The 22780-nt window shown below is 41.6% G+C and overlaps 1 protein-coding gene across 3 annotated transcripts in view; it reads right to left on the bottom strand.

The window, feature by feature from the left end:
- The window catches only part of Myrip (myosin VIIA and Rab interacting protein), a 333894-nt gene that overhangs the window by 16535 nt on the left and 294579 nt on the right, over nt 1-22780 (bottom strand). For 2 of the 3 annotated variants that reach the window (XM_071600012.1, XM_071600018.1), the window contains one exon: nt 1770-1964. The exons of the other annotated variant lie outside the window; for it this stretch is intronic. In XM_071600012.1, coding sequence (XP_071456113.1) covers nt 1770-1964 — 195 coding nt within the window. The remainder of the gene's footprint in view (nt 1-1769; nt 1965-22780) is intronic. 3 annotated transcript variants of the gene reach the window in all.

Genomic DNA, 22780 nt, shown 5'->3' with positions numbered 1-22780 from the left:
GAAACTTATCAACTACATATAATAAATTGCATATATACATAACTACATACTATATACGTATGTATAAATATATACATAATTTATTTATATTTGGTATTAGGGATTGAACCCAGGGGAGCTCTACCACTGAGCTATATCTCTTGTCCTTATTATTTTTTATTTTGCAGCAGGGTCTTGCTAAGTTGCTGAGGGTTTCACTGAGTTGTTGAGGTCAGTGTCCAACTTGTGAGCCTCCTGCCTCAGCCTCCTGACTTGCTGGGATCACAGGTATACGCCACCGTGTCTGGCTTAACATGATATTTTAGAAATTGGTTGGTGACATACCTGAAATATGAATATCTAATGTTTATGGGGTATTTATTTTGAGCTAAGTATTGCACTAAGTATTTTCTTTCCAGAGAAGAAATATATATTTTAAAATATACTTGGGATTAGGCATTTTCCTCTTGATCATCCAGGTAGGTTGAGAAAAGGGGTAGGGAGGTGGAAAGGGAGTGACGGTAGAGTCTGGGATCTGTGTGTGGTCAGAAGGTAATGCAGGTGGTGCAGCAGGGTCTTCCCCAGTTCTCAGAGTACTTGGGTAACTCTGGAGTGAACTGGAAGCCTCAGGAGAAAGGCGGCAGGCTTCCTGCTTTTAATGGCACATGAAGGCTCAGTAAGAGACAGGATCTGGTGTTGGTGTCTTCCGTTAGGGGAGCAGAGCCAAGCAGGTGTAATGACGGGGCCTCTTTTGGCAGCAACCCTCATTCCCTGCAGTGGTAACTGCCAATATTCCATCTGGATCTCGTATTCTCCACATACTTCCCTTGACCAAGATTTTTTGCTTGGCCAAACTTTAGTCAGGCTCTGAACCTTCTCCTATTTGTGTACTTCTTTACAAAATCCAGTTTTAGCAAAAGAATCCTGCTTAATTTAGCTAGAATCCCCCATCTTGGGATCTGATCATCTCAATATCTAATTAGGTTCCTCCCCCTTTATCTCCCAGGGGATGTCCAGTCTTCCCTCGACTGTCTTCAGCAAGAATCCTGTGGATTTAGCTAGAACTGTTCTTACATGTGAGTTTTCCTTTTAGTGACTTTTCTATCTAGTAACTCTCACCCTGCTCCTTAGCTATGAACCCCCATTTGCCCATGCTATATTCAGAGTTGAGCTAGTGGCAGAGCCCAATCTCTCCTTCTCATTGGAAGACCCCATTGCAGTGGTCCCTATACCTATTGCCATCATCTTTATTAAAGTCTTCCTCATTATATTTTAACCTGTGCTATTGAATGATTTTTAAAATACCATCCCTGTCCCTAAACTTCAGTGTGCCTTTGTTATCAACATCTTAAGTCCTTACAGAGGACTTCCTTTGGAGTCACATTGCCTGGGTGCAGAGACCAATGTGCCTGCTGGCTGGAGGGAGTGCCAGTTCCTTTGCCTTAGATCAGGACAACTCTGAGACGCATTACACTTCAGAGCTCCAGGGCAGAATCAGGCTGAAGCTACTCTGGATCTAAGATCACACCCTTGTTTGCCTTTTCCCCTTTACCTTCCCTTCACAATTCCTTGGCCAGCTTCTCCTAGGAGAATGTCCCTGCTAGTCACTTGCATCAAATCTTCATCTCAGGATCTGCTTCCGGGGAACCCTATCTAAGCCACTTCCCGAGACTACACAGGTCACGGTGTTGGTGGTGTGTGTGTCCTGTGCTCCGTGATGGTCTACAGCATCACCATTTTCTTCCTTTGCATACCTTCACCCTAAACTGGGCACACCCACGCCCTCTTACGTTTTCTTCCAGGGAAGTCAGCTGTTCATCCAGTTTCACTTGGTCTGTCCCAAGAGGAAACGTCCCCTTTTCTCGGTCAGAAGGGACTGGTGGGAGCTCCCAGGGCCCTGTAGACTCTGCTATCAACTCCTCTGTTGCGTTGATGACTTTCAGGACTTCTGTGGAGATGTTGCAGAGAGAAACAGCAGAATACTTCTGTTTGGTCCAATAACAGAAGGGGACAGAAGACAAGAACAGCACATTAACAATGACACAGAAATTCTACATTATCGTGGCACTCATCCTGAGCTCGATTCTGTAATAACACACAAACATCAATGTGTCAAAGGGATGAGAAGATAAAAAGTGAATTATTGCCGATTCGGAGGGAGGAAGTAGAAGCTGCCTGTCCTCTGCCCATTGATGATAGTTTAACATCCATTACTTGATTTTTCTGGATGATAGTCTACTTCCTCAATAGAACTTCAAATCACACAAAGAGTATGGAACTGAGGGCAGCTATCTGGACTAGGAGTCGAAGACCTGGACTCCAGGTCGGGCTCTAACTTCTCTGGTAATGGAAACTTGGCCACGTTACTTTCCATTTCCGGAACCCACTATGTCATCTGTACGGAGAGGAATGGAGTATAAAAAAGAGCACTGAGAATACTGAATCAACTGAAGTCCTGGCAAAGGCTTCCAAGGTGGCCTTGTGGGAGGCACTCGTGCTAATTCACATACCTGTTCTCAAGCCTATTCTCACTTGCTTTCCTCCACCACAGAGGCAAACAGGAGAACAACCCTCTGCTTCCCAGCATCCCTTGAGAAAGTCATGTGACATAGTTCTGACCACTGAGCCTGAAGGGGAAGCCCACTGAGGGGGTTTCTAGAAAAGCCTTTGTTTTCCTATTCAAGGGAATAGATGCACCTGACCCCTCCTACCTCAGCTTGTTTCTGCTTTGAAGATAGATAAGCAGCTCATGAGCCAATAAGAGGGAGGATAAATGCCCAGGGCTGAGTAAGATAGAGCAGAAGGACTGAGAGAGCAGGGTCCAGACAGCAGTGGATTAGCTAAACCCTAGGGAGCCACCACCAGCCTCTGCATATCTGGTTGCATGAAAAAAAAAAATTAAGAATAGAATTCCCTCTCTGTTGAAGCCACTGTTGTCTAGGTTTCCTGTTATTTGTGTCTGAACATATTCCTAACTGACAGGTCATGTCCAGCTTTTACATTCAACGTAAGATAGGCGTCTCCCCTATCCAGGACCCTATAACTTGATGTGGCTGATTTTGGAGATGAGTTGGGTTCAAAATTACAATCATCCCAGAACTGGGCTCAGGTCATTAGTGCAGTAGAGGCATTTCAACCATGAAGAATCATCTGCAATCTTTGAGTTTATCAGAACACATAGCATCCTGCTGAGATGTATAAATGGAGCTGAATGTTGCTTGGCAGTCAGGGTTTCCATCTGCAAACAGGTTTGTTTACCCCATCATAGGGTTTGTAAATTAGGTGTCAAATAGTGTCCACAAGCCCTTTTGTTTCACCAGCAAAGTGTTTCAAGGTGACCTAAAATGGTAATGCTTTTGGTGGGCTATCTGACTCATGTATCCTGTCCAAAGTATTAATAGTACATATAGCTTGATTTTTGGCAACTTTGTTTCTCTAGGTGGATTCTACTGTATGTTTTGTCTCACTGGAGGGGGATTCTGATAGCCCTCCCACTCTGCAGGAGATTGGAAGGGTTAAGTGATAAATTCGCGGCTGAGCTCACAGCTAGAAGCCTCTGGCCTTCCACGTGGGTGCACATGGTTTCACATGGTTTCCTACCCTTGGGTGAGGGCACAAGTGCCCAGAGGCCTCTTTTCTAATATGCCTGTCCCACAACAGATGTCAGACCTGACAGCTGTGTTCCTTTTGGTTCAAGGGGCTTTGCTCCATACTAAAAAATTTGTATCTGGGTTGTCAGGGGAATGAGATCAAGGGAAGACCATGCAGACCCATCTGAACAAGGACAGCATCCAAGGAAAGAGTCGTCATGATGCTTCACCTGCAGAGGGCGTCTCCCCTATCCAGGACCCTATAATTTGATGTGGCAGATTTTGGAGATGAGTTGGGTTCAAAATGATTTTGGTGTGAATTAGCCATCTCTGTTTGCTTGTGTCCATTTTAGAAAAGTCAGCATTGTAGGTGTGAAAACGGATCTGTGATCCTTCTCTTAGCAAATAAGGTATGTATTTAGAAAGCTGGCACCTTGTTTGGTAGATGAAATTCCTTTGCATATCTTTTGGAAAGAAAGACACATGACTAAGAGGTTCGGGGGGGAAAAAAAAGTTAAACCATCATAGGATGATGGATAGTGTGAGAATGTACACACGTTTTTAATAATCCAGGGGCATTAAAGGGCCAAGGTTATTAATGGGAAGAACCTGAAAGACATTTGAGTAGAAGGATCTGCACTCTAACTTCAACTAAAAATATGATATCAAAGGGTAGGTTGGACATCAATAGTGCACTGAGTGATTGTCCCATTCTGTCCATAGACAACACTTTGTAAGACATGCAAACTGACATGCTTTTTTTCCTTTTTGACAAGAATGCTTTTTTTTTCCTTTTTGACAAGAATGCCTTCTGTGAGCTACACATTTCCCAGTTCTCTGAAGTCCCTGCCACTTATTCTGCACCTCTTACTGAGGACTTGTGGTGTGTAGACTATGCTCCAGGTCCTTAGATGAAACAGTGAACACAGTGGATGAAGCCTTTGCTTATGGCTTGCCTTTGGTCCTACCCCAGCCTCTTGACACACTGTCCTGGTCCCCAAAGCCACTTGCATTTGCCACTAAGTCACAGTGAGGAGTCTCTGGTGTGTGGAGAGTGCCACAGTATCACTTGGAGGGTTTGTGGTCAGGATCATTTTCAGAAGGGATTTAGTCTCCAGTTGAGAAAAGTGACTAAAATTTCAAAATTATATGAAATCAGAAAGAGATCTCTCTGTTGCTTGGTGTCCTCATTTTGATCTGGTGAATCAGGATCTAGATGCCATTTCCCACCAGTATGAACCAAGTGTCTCTTGTTCGTACCTAGGAATGATCTGTTTACTCAGACCTGGGGCTGGGGGTGGACAGTGCACCTACTGAAAGCTGGAATTCATTGCTGGATAACTGGAATTTCATTGCTTGTATGACAGGAAAGGGTCACCTAATCTCCCTGATCCTTAATGTCATTGGCTCAATGAAGGAGACCAGATTTCATACATGGCTGACTTTGCTTGTTATGCAAATTGCTCCTTGCTCAGTCTAGAGTTAAAAATTGAAAGCACCTTCTTTCTACTACTGTGTTACAAAAACTATATTTAGCAGTGGACAGGATTTTGTTCAGAGAAAAAGCTGGTGGCGATTCAGAGGTGGCTGGCAGGGAGCCCTGCATGCAGGAGAAATGAAAAGCTCAGGGATCTTTTCTGTTTCTATTGCCTACAGCCCCCAGAGCAATGAGCTGAATGTCACAAAGCACGATTTGAGAGCCCAAGAGCATGCTCCATTATGGGAGTCGACACTACTCCAGATATTAATCACAAGATGAATCAGATGTGAGTTTCATGGGAGAGGCGAAAATGTGAAAAATGATAAACAGACAGAATAGGAGGCTGACCTCAGAGACACTGTGACCCAGGGAGCCTGACATGATGGAATTGAAATGGCTGGTAAATCCCCCAAACAAAATCCAAACCTTCAAGTGATCAAAGAAACACACACTAAACAACAATTTTATTATGTGCCAGATTAATGCATGGTTTTCTTTGAAACTGTCAAGTGTATGCCAACGTGCCTTAGCACTGGTATGGCAGCCACTTTGGGCTGCTGACCCACCACGGGATGTGTTTATTTTGATGCATCCACACTCCTGGTCTCCTGATGATAAGCATCACTTCTGAGAGCCCAGGTATCCACTTCTAGGGTTCAATCTGTCATAGCCCCATGGGGAACATCAAATCCATAACATGAGCTAAAACAAAAAGCCCACACTCAGGATACAGAGGTAACAGGAAGCACTGATCTTTGATAGAGTTGTTTAGCATTGCAAGGTTGGAACCCTGCCAGCGGCCACAATGGACCCAAGAAAGAAGAAGGACCATGTCATAAATCTCCTAAATTCTCTCTAGGGGCTTCAGGGTAGAAGGAGACAACTTTACTTTTTGTCTCATGACCTACAAACTTTATCCTTAGCAATCTCTCTATCCTGTCCCCCAGAGGCTTTCTCTTTCTAAAAAAAACATGCTGCTACAGACAAATTCTTACTGCATTTACTTTTCCTCAAAAACTGATTTCCAAAGACATGCAGGACATGAAGCGTTGCCAGGGGGGCGATTCTGAGCTTGGAGAGTTCTGAAGAAGAAAATATTTTCATTCAAACACCTAGACGTGCAGTACTTATTAGCGATCCTTGCAAATTCTCCTGAAATGTCCCGTGTCATCATTCTTTTCAAAGCTTTGTGCTGGACGGAGAAATGCAAACTTATTTTGAGCTGTAATAAATGAGAATGCTCCTTCCCAGAATATGGGGCATGCTCCAATCATTGGATGCCTGGCTTAACAGAAAGAGGCCACCTTGGAGTTAAAGAGGGTGAACCTGCTAGTGTGCCCTTGAGCATGTGCATACCTGTGATTGTGTCTCAGCTGGGCTAACACACAGTCAGTGTCAGGTTGGGTGTTATGAGCGGGGGCTGTACCACTCACTCCAGTCTTGATATAATTTGATACGGGACAAAAAGATTTGAGGATTAAGCAATGTGTATAGGTGTCTCGGCAGAAAAGAGATTTTCCTAGCTCTACCTTGGGGACTATTCTGACACCTATAATAAGAGAAAAATGACAAGACTAGTAGAAGGTGAAGGGGCATTGACGACAGGTTTTTGAGAGACACAGAAGCAAGCAATCTACCTAGGTGTTCATGGGTCAATCAAGAAGCAAAGAAGGGCAGTGGCCAGGGGACTGACACTTCAGCGTCTTGCAAAGGGCCCAGTAGTCACCCATGGGATTCCTTTGGCACCTATGAAAATGCTTTCTTTTAAAATCACAAGAAAAAAAATTAAACCTTTGGTCCAGGAATATGTTTTAATATATAATATTAGTATATTAATATTTAAATGAACACAGCTATAAAATGTGATTTCCTATATTTTTTTTAAATGAACAAAGAAAAAGTAAAAATGCCTGGGCCCACCAATATCACAAAATGGCAATGGTCTTGCTAATCTGGAGTCCCTCTCTGAAAAGCACCTGGCAGGGTCCTTGTTCCATGATGACTGGGCAGGAGCTGGGGCTGGGCCAGCTCCAGACATTAGTGAGGGCCTTGAATAAATACCTACTCATGAACTCATGGTATAACCCTCCCTGGGACTCCCCAAACTAATGGAGGGAGATGGTGGAGGCTGGTGCTATGGTCTTGAGGTTTCCTGCTGGGGACTGATGCGGATGTCACCTCCTCATTTGTAGACACAGGTCTATGAAGCCTGGGGAATTCAAGTTACACTGTGTGACTTTGTGCAAATAACAACCTCTCTGAGCCTCCCCTATGAAATGGAGCTAGCACTATCTAGCATAAGAGGCTGAAAGCAATGAATGAAACAGCATGTGTCAGTGTCCACACAGCATCTGGATGCAGAGTTCTGGGCCCCTCCTCAAGCACTTCCCTCTCGCCCTACAGGCCTGTTTCCTGGCTGGAGGTGGGCACATTCTTGGTGAAGGCCGGTTGGCTCAGCTGCCTCTCCTTATATACTGTATTCTTAAAACATTTTTCTGTGCCTGCTTGGTGTTGTAAAGAATGGTTTTTACCATTCATTACAAAAAAGTGAAACTTCATTGTTTTTTATTTTCCAATTATTTTTTTTATGTATTTATTTTGCCAGCTAAGAATATTTTAAAAAGGGAAAAATCCACTATCACCTATTGGCTACTGCCTCCATAATTTCATAAAGAAGGGACAACTGGATATCAGGAAGGATGTATCTAGTATCAGAACTCAGAATAGTCTCTTCTAAGAAATGACACTAAGCAACCAACCTCACATACATAAAGACACACACACACACACACACACACATTCCACACCCATACACACATGTGTGCACACACAGAGGGAGAGAAAAAGAGAAGTCTCATTCTTTCCCACTCTTTTTTAGGGAAAGCAGGGGCACTGGGGATTGAACTCAACCACTGAGCCACATCCCAGCCCTTTTTGGTATTTTATTTAGACACAGGGTCTCACTGAGTTGCTTAGCGCCTTTTTTTTTTTGCTGAGGCTGGCTTTGAACTCATGATCCTCCTGCTTCAGCCTCCCAAGCCACTGGGATTAAAGGCATGTGCCACTGCACCCAGCTCTTTCCCCCTCTTAAAAAAGAGTAACAAGAGAGTGGATGGAGGAGGCTGTATTTCCTTTCCCTGGGGGTCATCAAAATGGTGCACACTGATATCAATAGACAAGGTCATTGCCTTGCTGGGACATTGAAGATAACAGGCTCCAAACATCATTGACTATTTCCCATTGTCACTCATTTAGTTCAATTCTTCTATTCTAGGTACTGCACTGAGTCCTGCAGGGGATGCGAAAGCAAATAAGCCATGGTCCCCGTCCCAGAAAGCAGAAAGTTCAAGAAGACTAACAGAAGGTAACAGAAGACAAGACCTATCCTGCACGTGAGCATCAGCCGGTGACCTGTACAGGAGACAACTGGGTTCCACCATGTGACTTTGGGGTTGAGTCTGGAAACACAAGAAAGATGTTAGGCTAAAGGAACCACAGTCCAGGGCAAGCTGTGGGTGGGAGACAGATGACAGAAGGGAGGCAGGTCCTGGAGTTTGGGTTTGCTGCTGGCAATGAAGTGCCACTTCAAAATTTTGCAGCAATTTTTATCAATAGCTGTCATTTACTGAGCTCTCTGTGTGCCAGGGACTGGGGTTATAGTGAACCCTCTCTTCCACCAGAGTCATCATTAAGCTTCTCCAGAGACCCTCACCATAATTGTTCTTATTAATGGAATATCGGCAAGAATTTCTTTGAAGAACTCAATGTGGTTTGAGACTTTCTACTTTCTATAAGGGCTAAGTTTCTCCATTCTGCAAAAGCTGAATTTGCCTGCAAACTTGATGATGTACAAAAATGGCTACTTCTGCTTTCTGTGGTAAAGGCTTGCGAAACCTCTGTGTAGCCTCAAGAGGGGACAAAGAGTAACTGTTACATACCCTGCCCCCATGGATACATAACCACACCACTGAGTATAAAGTTTAAAGAATTTTCAGACTCAAGTTCCAGAGTTTTTGTGTGTTTGTTTGTTTGTTTTTAGGCAACAGCCACTCTGGACCACTGTAGCTAATAAACTTGCTTCCTGCTAATTCCTTGGGTGTCCAGCCTCATCTGCTGAACAACAGGGTGAGCACTGTATGTGCCTTGCTTCATTGAACCCTCCTAACCGTCCCAGGATGCAAGGACTATGATGACTGAGATAGAAAGAGCTGAGGCTTCAAGCAGTGACAGGGATTTGCCCTGAAGGAGTGAGATTTGCACCCAGGTACGTCTCATGTCAAAGCCTGGGCTCTTAACATGCCAGTGTGGGAGACTTGTGCTTCACAAAGGTAAGTGACTGTCATAGGAGGGCCAGAGCTAGGGCTGGAGAAAACTGGAGGCAGAGAGGAAATGTAGGAAACTATTAACTGCAGCTCAAATCAAAAGTCACAAAGGTCAAATGTGGGAGCATCTGGTGTAGGGATAAAAGGATATAAAGTGCAAGATTTTGGAAAGAGAACTAAGAGATATGTGGCTATGGAGTGAGGAAATGGGCGAAGGCAAGATGGTGCTGCTTTTGAGCTTGGTGCTCTGGTAGAAACTGAGACCATGAAAGGAGATTTAAACACAGGGAGGAAGAGAAGCATTCATTAGGCTCCTGAAGAGGGGAAAATATAACACCCCCAAACTCCTTTTCTTACAGTCCAAGAGGTTGGGTGCTTATCAAATGCCCAAATGGAATAACATCCAAGTCATTTGTTCAACTTTTATTTTAAATTTGTTCTTCTTGATGTCAGGTCCTGCATGAGGGGGAAGGGACATGACTGTCACAGTTGCTTTAGGAAAATGGAGCTATTGGTAATAAGTTGGGGGCCCTCCATTCCTCCTTTCAGCCCTGTGATAAAGGAACTTTCTTTCAGGGATCAGAGGACCCACAAACAGCAGAAAGAACTTCATCAGAGCTCTTTTGAAGGCAGCTTTGAAGATCATGGAGTGAATGGGGCAATTACAGGCAGGGCTGAAAAGCCTTTCTGCAGTTCAAGTTGCATAGAGTAAATGCTGAATGTTGCTCGGATGCTCCAACATCCAACAGAACTGTTTAGGAGAGGAGAGAAGAAGGAAGGAAGGAAGTCAGCCGGTGGTCAACATGGGTCCATCTTGCTCAGGTCTACTCCAGGACTCTCAGTGATTTCACTCAATCTTTGCCACAACCTGACGTGGTTGATATGCTCATGACAGCTCTAGAGATGAAGAAACTGCAGTGCAGTGAAGAAGATGCAGAGCTGGAGCCCAGAGACTGGCCTCCAAAGCCCATGCTCCTTCCCAAGGTCACCACCCCCACTGTGTGTAATTCCCTGGACCAAGTGGGCCATGCAAAGCGATGATGAAGAAACAGGATCCAAGGGACCATCAGATCAGTGAACAACAGATCAGCAAGAGAAAGGTCTAAGGACAGGGAGCCTCAGGCCATCTGTGGCCTCTACCAGGTGGCATCAGCTGGAATAAGCTTATTGAGTTGGCAGGCCAAGTCCAAGCCACACAATGGAGCTGGAGATTTGTCCAGTGATAAGCTTCTGCTCTAAGCCCTCCAGAGCCCACCTAGGGTGGAGGAGCCCATGACCACCAGTGAGAAAGAATGTGCTCTGTAAGAAAATCCAGACACCACCATCTGCTCACGACTTTACTCTCCGCTATTACAGAGGCTGTCTTGCCATTATGAACTATTTCCATCAAACTACCAGAGCAAGCAGGGAAATTTGTCCAAAAAGCCCTGATTTCATGTATTTTTCTCCTTTTCAAAGGTAAGAAAAGAAACTCCATATGTCCTCCTAAATAGTTGACAGAAATCTGTGAAAAAAATTCAGTGCAAATGTGTTTCAGTTCTCATGAAACATAAGGCACTCTGGCGATGCCTCTAAAACCCGTCAAAATACATTCTCTATGAACAGATTCGTGTCCCTGAAGAGTGACTTGATGAAAGAGGGTGGAACAGAACTGTGGAAAGAAATTGGAACATGAACTTAATAAATTAGCATGCATAATATACCAATACAGCTAGACATAACTGAGATCAGAGGAGAAGAGAGCCAGGAAGAACCTAGTCCTTGGACCATCCAGGTTGTGATGGTCAAGATCATTCATGAAAGAAATAAGATTTTCCTTTTTTTAAATGGTGTGATGGTTTAGATAGGAGGTGTCCCCCAAAGCTCATGTGTGAGACAATGCAATAATGTTTGGAAGTGAAATGATAGGGTTATGAGAGCCTTAAACTAATCAGTGGATTAATCCACTGATGCGGATTAACAGGGTGGTAACTGTAGGTGGTTAGGCTGTGGCTGTAGGAAGTAGGTCACTGGGGGTGTGCTTTTGGGGTTTTTATTGGTTCCTTGGTGAGCAGACTTCTCTCTCTGCTTCCTGGTTGTCAAATTCTGAGCTTCCTTCTTCCATCTACTCTTCCTCCATGATGTTCTGCCTCATCTCCAGCTCAGAGCTATGGAGTCGGTCGACCATGTATTGAACCTCTGAAACTGTGAGCCAAAATAAACTTTTCTTCCTGTAACTGGTTATTGTCAGGTCTTTTGGTCACAGTGAATAAAAAGCTGACTAAAACGAATGGTGGCGAAAAATGAAATTTTAAAAGTGTGCCACCTCTAGTTTAGTTCCAGAATTAAATCCAGTATCTGCATGTTTCCCTGAGGTCATTTTCTTGTCCTTCCTGGGTAGGAACCTCCGTTGTTGATGTTGGTCACCTGGACAAGGCCCCATCAGGGCCTGGTGAAGATCACAGACAAGGGGAATGCTGAAGTCATCACCTTGGGTCAAACCTGCCCTAGCCAGGTGTAGTGCAGGCAGGACTGTTTCTTAGCCCAGGACGTTCATGGCCATTGAATCAATTGGAAACATTTCTCCATTGCTGATAGTAGCCAGGGGGCCAGCAAGGGGCTAAATTTTGAAGAAGCCAATAAGACACAAAATCACTTCCCATGTTCACTTGAAAAAAAATGTGGTAGCCCAAGTGACCTTGATAAGTGTAAGGTCTCTCTGGTTACTTCTCTGCTCAAACTTTTCTGTATGCCTCCTAACACGCCAACAGTGTTCTGGGTGTCCCACCTGGCTCTGCTTGCTCTGGCCCCTGCTCTCCCTTCTCCTACTACTCTTTCCTTGACCACCATGCTCCAGCCAGAGAGAGATCCTTGAACTTGTCAAGGTCATTTTCCTCTGAGGATCTCAACTGGCTTTCTCTCCCTGGAGAGCCCCTCCTGAGATCTTTGTCTGAATTTTTCCTGCTTGATTGTCCTTGGGGGGTCTCAGTTCAAAAGACACTTGGCCAGAGAGTTCCCTGCTGTGTAGGACTTCATCCTCTGAATTCCCTCCATTACTCCCTGGTTACCACTATTGGACATCTTCCCCTTTATGTGTTTCCATATTTTCAGCTGCCTCCTGCAACATTCGCTCAGGAGAGCTGGGAGATTTCCTTTCCTGTGCATAATGCATTGTGATTCCTACAATAGCTTAATAGTTATTTGTTGAACAAATGGTGAATGAGCAGGGATTCAAACCATAGTTACACCACCAGCCCTCGCAAGAGAAGCTGGCCTATGTCTACAGTTGGGACTGCTGACCAGAGGGATCCATTTATTCCTTCACTGGAGTAAAAATTAAGGACTTTCTCCTCTTACCACATCCCCTCTGCCCCCCAGACAAGAAGAGTAAGTCAATAATTGCCATAATATCAGTAACTTAAAAAAAATAATCTTTTTCTAAATATGGGTGGAAAGTGGGTTAAAATCATGAGATAAAATCTTGAGTTAATTTACACTTTAGGTTGTGCTTCTAGACCATTCCATTCTATTATCTATCACAAATTTAAGTACTGGGTATTTAAAACATATGAATAATATCTTCATAGATGGGTCCTCTTCATTTTTGACTGTTTATTTTATCTGATGATTTTAATTTTTTAGAATGTTTTTGAAAATTTAAAAAAAAAATTGGTTCGAATTTGAAACTTCTACCTAAATTTGGAAGAGTTCATCTTTACAGTCTTCCCTTCCAGAAAACAGCTACACTTCTTGGAGATCTGCAGTTTTCTTGTCAAGTTTTAACTTCACATTTTTTTGCTCTTATTATGGATGGAATTAGTTTCCATTTTATCCCTCTGTCCCCCCAATCTGTTTTTGAGATTCATATGCAAATTTCAGTTCCCAGAAAATTAATGGCTGAACTAGAAACTTCTGAAGTGGGGAGTTCTAATGTAAATCCCAGAACCACTTGAGCCTTACTGTATAATTATGCCGAATGATGTGGTTTATGAATAGACTTGCTATGAATAGACCTTTCCTTTGACGAGAATGGATTTTTAATTTTGCACTTATTTGCATTCAGGGTTGCTGTATTCTTTTACAGGCTTTTTGTATTTCAGGTAAATGTTCATGATCTGACCTCGTGGAGGACTTTAGTGCTGTCTGGGGATCTTCCAATTTCTCCACATTGCTTTTATCCCATTCTATGGCAATAGCTGTTTCAAATCCCTTCTACAACCTTAAAACTCCAAGTCTATTATCCTCTCACTTTCAGAAGAGAAACTTGTCTTCTGAAGAGAGAGAGAGAGAGAGAGAATAACAATAACAAAACGGCATAGAACACACAACAACACCTCCTCAGTGTCCCAACATCAAATTCACCTGCTCGCTCAGATCTGACTGAGGCCGCTATTCCAGTGCTTATCCCCCATTTGACTTCTGGACCTCATCTTCCCCATCTCTAAGAATCCCTCATGGTTGGACATTTAGACCATTTCCAACATTCCACTACAATAAAACACAATGCTTAATGAGCTGCATTAATACACCCTTGGCCGCTTGCCCCATTTCTCCTTAGGATAAGTCATTTACTGGATCAAAGGTTACGTCCACTTAGATGGTTTTCGGTTACCACGTTACCGAGATGCTATTATGGGTTGTCACTCTTTCCTGAACTCTTAACCATCGATTACTTTTCTTTTTAATCATCTAATTTGTCAGGCAAAAGTGGCATCTCATTCTTTCAATCTGCATTTTTATTGACTGAGAAACAATAAACTTTTCTCTGTTTATGGTTATTTTCCTAATGCTTCAATAGTAATGTATTGAAGCATTTCTGTACTTTCTGTGTTTTATCAATCTTTTTGCTTATCCAGTGCTGCCCATACTGCTATTAGGAGACGCTCAGTAAACATTTGCTGAATGAAAGAAAAAATGAAAGTAGACCATATGATAAGTTCTGGGTTAGGTGTTATATTAAATCAAATTGTAATACAATTGAAATCGGACATTTTTTATATGATGATTGACCATTTACATTCTCCTTTGTGTGGGTTGAGAAAGACTGGCATTGTTATGTGCATTCCCTTTAAATATTGATATTATTAGGACAATAATTCTTCACTTGTTCTACATTTAGGCAGTGTTATCCTAATTATTGTTTTCTTTTTAATATTATGGATTTTTGACAACTGTAAGTTCTTTTTTAAAAATTCTTTTTAGACATACATGACAGTAGAGTATATTTTTACATATGATATATACATGGAGTATAACTTCCCATTCTTGTGGTTGTACATTAAACTGGTTGTGTACTCATATATGAACATAGAAAAGTTATTTCTGATTTATTCTATCTTTCCTATTCCCATTCCCCCTCCCTTCCCTTCATTCCTCTTTGTCTAATCCAAAGCACTTCTATTCTTTTCTCCTCCCACCTCCCTTATTGTATGTTAGCATCTGCATATCATAGAGAACATTTGGCCTTTGGTTTTTTTGGGATTGAATCATTTCACTTAGCACAATAATCTCCAGTTCCGTCCATTTACTGGCAAATGGCATAGTTTCATTTTTCTTTAAGGCTGAGCAATATTCCCTTGTGTATATATGCCACAACTTTTTTATCCATTCATCTGTTGAAGGGTTGGTTCCATAACTTAGCTAATGTGAATTGAGTTGCTATAAACATTGATGAAGCTGCATCACTGTAGTATTCTGATTTTAAGTCTTTTGGGGATAAACAGAGGAGTGGGATAACTGGGTCAAATGGTCATTCCATTCTAAGTTTTCTGAGGAATCTCCATACTGCTTTCCAGAGTGGCTGTACCAATTTGCAGACCCATCAACAATGTATGAGTGTACCTTTTCCCCCACTTCCTCGCCAACATTTATCGTTACCTGTCTTCTTGATAATTGCCATTCTGATTGGAATGAGATGAAATCTTCTCAGTGTAGTTTTGATTTGCATTTCTCCAATTGTTAGAGATGTTGAACTGATCGTATTTATTCTTCTGTGAAGAGTCTCTTCAGTTGAATACAAGTTCTCAAATTTATGTGACTATATATTTCAATCTTTTAAAGTCTCTGACATTTTTTGTTTGAATGTTTCAAAATATCCATCTCTAGTGCATGCTAGTAATTGTATAGCTTCTTTCACTTAAATTTTAAACTCCTGCCCATTGGGAATTTATTGTACATGGCATGATGTATGAATCTTAGTTTTTTCTTAAATGATTAACCACAATCATTAAATTAGGATGTGCTACAAAATTTGTTGAATAATTCAATATCTGAAAAAAGAATCTCTCCTCACTGATATTAAATGTACTGTCATATGTCATATTATATCTCTTTCTGTATTTTCTGTGTCTTATCAATCTTTTTGCTTATCCAGTGCTGCCCATTCTGCTATTATTGTGGTTGAAAATTTCTTGACTATCACCACATTTCAGAACATTCATTCTTCCAGATGAACTTCAGAAAAACTTCATCAAGTTTCAAAGGAATTTCACTAAGATGACTGGAATTATGTTAAATGCATGCATTCATTTATGGAAGACTGACATCTATAAAAGTCTGAAATGTTCCCACTGACACACAGGATACATTTCAATTTTATTCATTCTTTCTTTATGTCTCTTAGCAAAGTTAGTTCATTTTATTTGTGGATTTTACACCTTTCTAGTCAAGTTATTCAAATCCCCCATGTTTACATTTGTCAATGTATGTGTGTGTGTGTGTGTGTGGAGCGTATATGTGTGTGTGTGTGTGTGTGTGTGTGTGTATTATATACAGAAAAATTCACCCTTTAAAGGAATATAGATCTATGAGTTTTGACAAATGCATGAGTTGTATAGCCACCATCAAATCAAAATATAAAATATTTCCATTACACTAAAAGCGTTTCTTTATGTCTCTTCTTAATAACCGTCCACCTACCCTATCCTCTTGCAACCACTCATGTTTTTTGTCTCTTTTCCAGGATGTCATTTAAATGGACAATATGTAGCCTTTTGAGTTCTTTTTATTCATTGTAATGCTTTTAAGATTAATTGAAGTTGTATGTATTGGTTGGTGATTCTGTTCCCTTTTCTTGCTGAGTAGTATTCCATGGTAGGGGTATAACACTTGTCCACCCACCAGCTGATATACATTTGGGTTGTTTCTAGATTTTGATGATTACAAACATTTCCAATCCTGAGTGTGTATGTACAAAGATCTTCATTTTTCTTCAGTAAACGCTTAGGAGTGAGATTGCTGAATTGTATGCTAAGTAGGTGTTTAGCATAGATATTTTTGTTGCTATTGCAAATAGAGTTTTTCCTCATATTTTCTGAAAGGTTATTGCTGGCACGTAGGAAATCTTTGCTTAAATATTACTCTTTTGTGATAAGTCACCCTGTCCCACTCCTTATTTCCAATAAGCTTTTCAGTTGATTTTTATGATCTCAATTCAGATGTCTACATCATCATTTTGTTTTCTGCTGTCCAGGGCTGCTAACTTTTATTTCTTATTTAATACACTGGTGAAAATGTCAGATCATGACTGAATAGTAAACATAACAAAGACATCTTCATTATCTTCCTGTTATTAATGAGAAATTTTAAAATTTGGGTTATATGGATGAGCTTCCCGGAGTTGGTGAACTCTCCAATTCTGTCCAAATCGTTTTCATACTTTACACTTAATGGAAAGAGGGTCCACACATTATCAAATTCATAAGGAGGTCCAAAACCCACAGAAAGCAAGCAGTCTTCGTTATTGAATTTTTAATGCTGTCGCTACTTTATCGGTTGTTATTTTGGAATTTATCAATTTAAGAGTTTAATAAAATAATTTTGTTTTTCCTCCCTTTCACTTATAAATGTGATGAAAAAATGTTAAATGTATTTCCTAAAATTGATATTATTACATACATTCCTAGAATAAATTCTATTTGTCTATTGTACATTATAATTTGCTAACATTTTTTAAAATTCTCTACATGTGAAGAATTAATATGTGAGTTAGTATGTAAATTGGTGAGGGTAAATGATTTTTTTTTTTTTTTGTGTGTGTGTGTGTGTGCATCAGGTTCAGACTAAGATTTAATTAAATAAAGTGAATTTGGATGCTCCCCAGGTTCTTAATGTTCGAGGACAGTTTAAAGAGTATGGGAATAATTAGTACTGGGAACGTTTGATAGTTTTTACTGTCAAAGATAACCTGGGACTAGCTTCTTTCTGAGGAATAATTCTTTGACTACTTTGCCAATTTCTTCCATGGTCTGTTCAGGTTTTCTAATCCTTTCAGAATCAGTTTTGCTCATTTACTTCTTAAGAAACGTGCATTATTTTCTGAATAATTTTAAATGGCAGATTATTCACCTATAATTTAAAATGAATCTTAAAGCCATACATATTTATTATCTTCAAACACATGTACATGCTGTTTAGATTAGCAAAATACACATTTATGTAAAAATATTTACAAATTCATCCCTTTATCATGTATTTTTTTGACCAATAGTAAATATTATAACGTTCATGATGTCTTTGATATTTAAAACGAGTTTTCATCCAGAAAAGAAAAAAATATAGGATCTCACCATGTTGTGCTGAGATGGATACCCTTCATCACATTACAGAATTATCTTTGAATGTGTTGAATGTTTCCAAGTGCTATTTTGGCATCAGTTGAGATTACTCTGTGCTTTTAAAAGATAGTATTTACTAAGTGATTTATTATAACTCTGAGGTTTCCTGCTATTAACTTTATTTTAGAATCTCAGAATAAAATATATTTGGTATGTTTCTCTTAATATTGCAAAATTCAGGTTGCTTTAATTTTACTTTGGATTAAGGACTTTGCGTTTGTAAGAAACTCTGATATATATGAATTTCTCTCTCTCTTTTTCTTTTGGTACCAGGAGATTGAACTCAGGGGCAATCAACCACTGAGCCACATCCCCAGCCCTATTTTATATTTTATTTAGAGACAGGGTCTCACTGAGTTGCTTAGTGCCTTGCTTTTGCTGAGGCTGGTTTTGAACTTGCAATCCTCCTGCCTCAGCCTCCCAAACTGCTGGGATTACAGGTCTATGCCACCACACCTGGTCTTTCTTTCTTTCTTTCTTTTTTAAAATAACTTTATTTTATTTGTTTTTTCTTTATTTTCTTTCTTTATTTATTTTAATGTGGTGCTGAGGATTGAACCCAGTGCCTTATATGTGCTAGGCAAGCGCTCTACCCCTGAGCCACAACCCCAGCCGTCCTTCCTTTTGTTTTTACATTCTCTCTACCCAGAAACATTTCCCAGGAGCAAATCCTGTTTATTCTACTGAGCTTCAGATGCACAGGATTATCTTTGCCAACTTTGCTTCTGTTCCCCTCTCACATCCCACGATCCTGCCTTCCCAGGGCATCTGACTTTGGGCTTCTGTTGGGAAGAGCTCAGAACCAGTGTCTTGGTTTTTAGACCATTCTACTCACAACCTTCTAGAGCAATTATGCCTTTCTCTCTTTCAAATCATATCTGTCCTATGTCTCATCCCACTTCTGTGGCTGGAGTGACATCGTTTTCTTGTCTGTTCTGCCCGTTGCAGAGACTTCAGGGAATATCTGTATTGGAGTTCTGGGCAATTTTTCCCTAGAGCCCTGTCCACCTTTTGTCTAGAGAGGAGGATATTCTGCTCAAGCCAAAGTGATCCAGGAGAGGGCTGGAACTCTGCCTACCTGGCCAGGCTGACTCCCACCCCACACACACTGGACACCCTGTGGAAATGAATCATACCAGTGACAACATGAGTGAATGAAAACTTCTCGCCTGCTCAAGTGCTGTGGGTAAGAGCTCTAACTCTAAGTGGACAGCTAAAGCTTCTCTCTCTCTCTCTCTCTCTCTCTCTCTCTCTCTCTCTCTCTTTTTCCCTCTAAATAGAAAGTTAGAGATGTTAATTTCTCAGTAGGGATAAGGCCTACAGAGACCAGTGTGGCTTAGAGGTTACAAGGGTCCTCACACCATATTCACTGTAACATCAAGTGGGAATAAAATGATACCAGGTGGCCTCACAGGAATGGGAAGGTATTTTTACAAGGGTGAGATACCCATAGAAACCACATTTGAATTAATGTTAACAACATGACATCAACACAAATTTTGTCACAAGCACAATGAATTTGAGAAACCAATAGATAATAGTCAATAATTCTGCCTTTCATCTGCCCTAGTATTGTGTTTCCAGGTGGCTTCAGTAACTGGGAGCAGCCATTTGAAGATTTGTCTCTTATTTGGGGCGAAAGACATTTATTAGTTCAGCAAAGTCTCAGTACTTTGATGAGAATAATTCTGTGACACTATAAATATGGTAGACGTCTGCTGGTCTGTGACTCCCTTATGAAAATAAGACACAGTGACTCAGCTACTTGTGGTGATAATTAATAAACAAAGACACTCTCAGTGTTAAAAATATTTCAGGATATTGGACATACAAATTTGACTGTTCTGCATGAATTTACTAATTTGGGCCTTTAATAAACATTCATGTTCCTAAAGTACAGCACATCTTTTGTCACATAAATAGTATTTTAAATGACACTTAGTTTGGAAAATAAAAACCTATGAAACCTATTACATATCTAGCATTATGGGGTTTTGATGCTGGAAGGGTCCTTGGGAGCAGCTGATCCAGATCACAAAAGATTAGGGGATTTGTGAGACCTTTGGTTCCTGAAATGTAATTTTCAAGCCCAGGCCAGGAGTTCTAGAACCTTCTTTACATCCTTCTTTTTGGAGCGCAGCACCTGCACTCCTAGACACAAACAGTTCCAGGAACCACTTCAGCCAGGATTTTTTTCCAGAACCATTGGCAAGGCCACTTGCCCAGTGGTGGGGAAGCAAATGCTTATTCCCAGGCTCTGAGGACCACAAAGCTTGGAAGGCTGACCTCTGATGTCTGATGGGATCACATTGTTACTCAAAGAAGAAACATGACCCTTTGGGCAACCAGATCCTGAGAGGGTTTTGGATGGACCCCAAGTTCTACATGCTCATTGAAGGATATGGAAAATAAGTCCTAGAACATTTTCCCAAGCTTTTGTCATTTAAAATCCCAAGCCTCAACAACCCAATCAATAAATGGGCTAAGAAGCTGAAGAGACACTTCTCAGAAGATTTACATTCAATCAACAAATATATAAAACAAATGTTCAACATCTCTAGTAATTAGAGAAATGCAAATCAAAACTACTCCAAGATTTCACCTCACTCCAGTCAGAATGGCAGCTATCAAGAATACAGACAACAATAAATGTTGGCAAGGATGTGGGGGAAAAGGCACACTCATACATTGCTGATGGGACTGCAAATTGGTGCAGCCAATATGGAAAGCAGTATGGAGATTCCTTAGAAAACTTGGAATGGAATCATTTGACCCAGCTGTCCCACTCCTTCGTCTATACCCAAAAGTCTTAAAATCCGCATACTACAATGACACAGCCACATCAATGTTTATAGCGGATCAATTCACAATGGCTAAACTGTGGAAGTAATCTAGATGCCCTTCATTAGATGAATGAATAAAGAAACTGATACACACACACACAATGGAATATTACTCAGTAATAAAAGAATAAAATTATGGCATTTTCATGTAAACGAATGGAGTTGGAGAATATCATGCTAAGTGAAGTCAGTCAGTTCCCCAAAACCAAAGGCCAAATGTTCTCTCTGGTAAGTGGATGCTGATCCATAACGAGGAAGGGGGAGGCATGGGAAAAATGGAGCAACTCTGATTGGGTAAAGGGGAGGGATGGTAGGGAGGGGGCATGGGGGCAGGAAAGATGGGGATTGAGATGGACATCTTTACCCTAGGTACATGTATGACTGCACTTGTGGTGTGACGCTACATCGTGTACAACCATAGAAATGTAAAGTTGTGCTGCAATTATGGACAATGAATCAAAATGCATTCTGCTGTTATATATACCTAATTAAAAGAAATAAATAAATTAAAAAAAAATCCCAGGACTCAGCCAGAGGGAAGGAACCCAAAAGGAACTCCATCTGACTGGAACCAGACCCCCTACTCTAATGGGTCACCTGATGCAAATACAATAAGCCCCAGGAAATTCCCTTTTCACATTCCTGTCCCATCCTAATGGGTCAGCAGGACCCCAATACAATGGACTCCAGGAACTGCCCTCCTGTCCCATCCTAAACAAAGCCTATATAACCCAAGCCCTTGCTGAGCCTGGTGCCATTTTCTGCCCTGACTGATTCTGTCGCTAAATACTGAATAAAGAAGAGCCTGCTGATTGGAAGGTTTGTCCTTACATTCATTCTTCAGCTAGTTAAAATTCAGATAGGAGGGGCCATCCTTAAATCATCACTGGTCCACGGAGAACCAGCCAAAGCAAGACATTTCATATAACTGCAGGGAGAAGTCTATCTATAGCAAAGGTCTGATTCCAATCACAAAAAGACTGTTTCTGAAATGGTTCTTCCGCTGCTGATCAGGATTCTGAAGACACAATTCCTAGACAGGAAGCCATACTAAGCCATGAACTGCCACCAATGTCCCCATGTCTATGCTAATACATATGCACATTCCTCTGCTCTGGCTCCCAGAGAGCAGGGATGGGGGTAGCTGCAGAATGGTCCCCTGGGTAAGATCAGGATGATTCACGTCTAGGACTTGGATTTTCACACTGCTTATTTACTACACCGAAGTGAGATGTGTAATATGGGGACTGGGCTCCCCCAGAGACTGACCCTGAGACATGGACCTGAGTGCATGTGGTTTATTTGGGAGTCGATCCCAGGAGACAGAGGTAGAGGAAGGGGGATGTGAGAGAGGGAAGGGAAAGGCTGCCTTCTTAAGCCATTTACAGTGTGGGTACCTAGAGCTAAATCTGCTGGGGAACTGGGGATCTGCATATAGCTCACACCTTGTTCACATTACTACTCCACTGGGGCAGAGGAGGTGGGATATTTACGTTCCCATCAGTCACCTGCTGGGGTGACTTCTGAGAGTGGCATTTCTGTGCATTTCCAGCCCACCTTCTGTCCAGGAAGAGAAGCCTGAGACAGCTCTTGGGCAGTTAGGCCATCGGGCACATCCAAGGTAAAGAGACATGGGTGGAGCACTGGCTGCTTCTGGAATAGTCACATTAGTGTGGATCCACTCCCCAACGCGGGTGTGCGTGCGTGCGTCTGTCGCTGTGCAGACTAATATGGATGGGTCACAGGGGGAAGCCACAGCTACTCTGATCCTGAAGACAGGAACCTGGGGGTTCATTCTGATGCAGTTTCCCTTTCTGCACAGCATGGAGGAGCACCAAATGTGGCCACAGACCTACGTCTTGACGCTGCAAGCATTGATTGGAAGTCGGCACAAAGCTCGCTCTTCTTTCAGTACCGGCAGATGGATGTTTTTCATGACAGGGAAGTTTATTTTCCTTGAGATTGTTAAAGG

This window comes from Marmota flaviventris, chromosome 1, assembly GCF_047511675.1.
Source record: "Marmota flaviventris isolate mMarFla1 chromosome 1, mMarFla1.hap1, whole genome shotgun sequence".
Lineage (NCBI taxonomy): Eukaryota > Metazoa > Chordata > Mammalia > Rodentia > Sciuridae > Marmota > Marmota flaviventris.
Note: the sequence above shows the minus strand (reverse complement) of the source record. Positions and strands in the feature narration are given on the sequence as shown.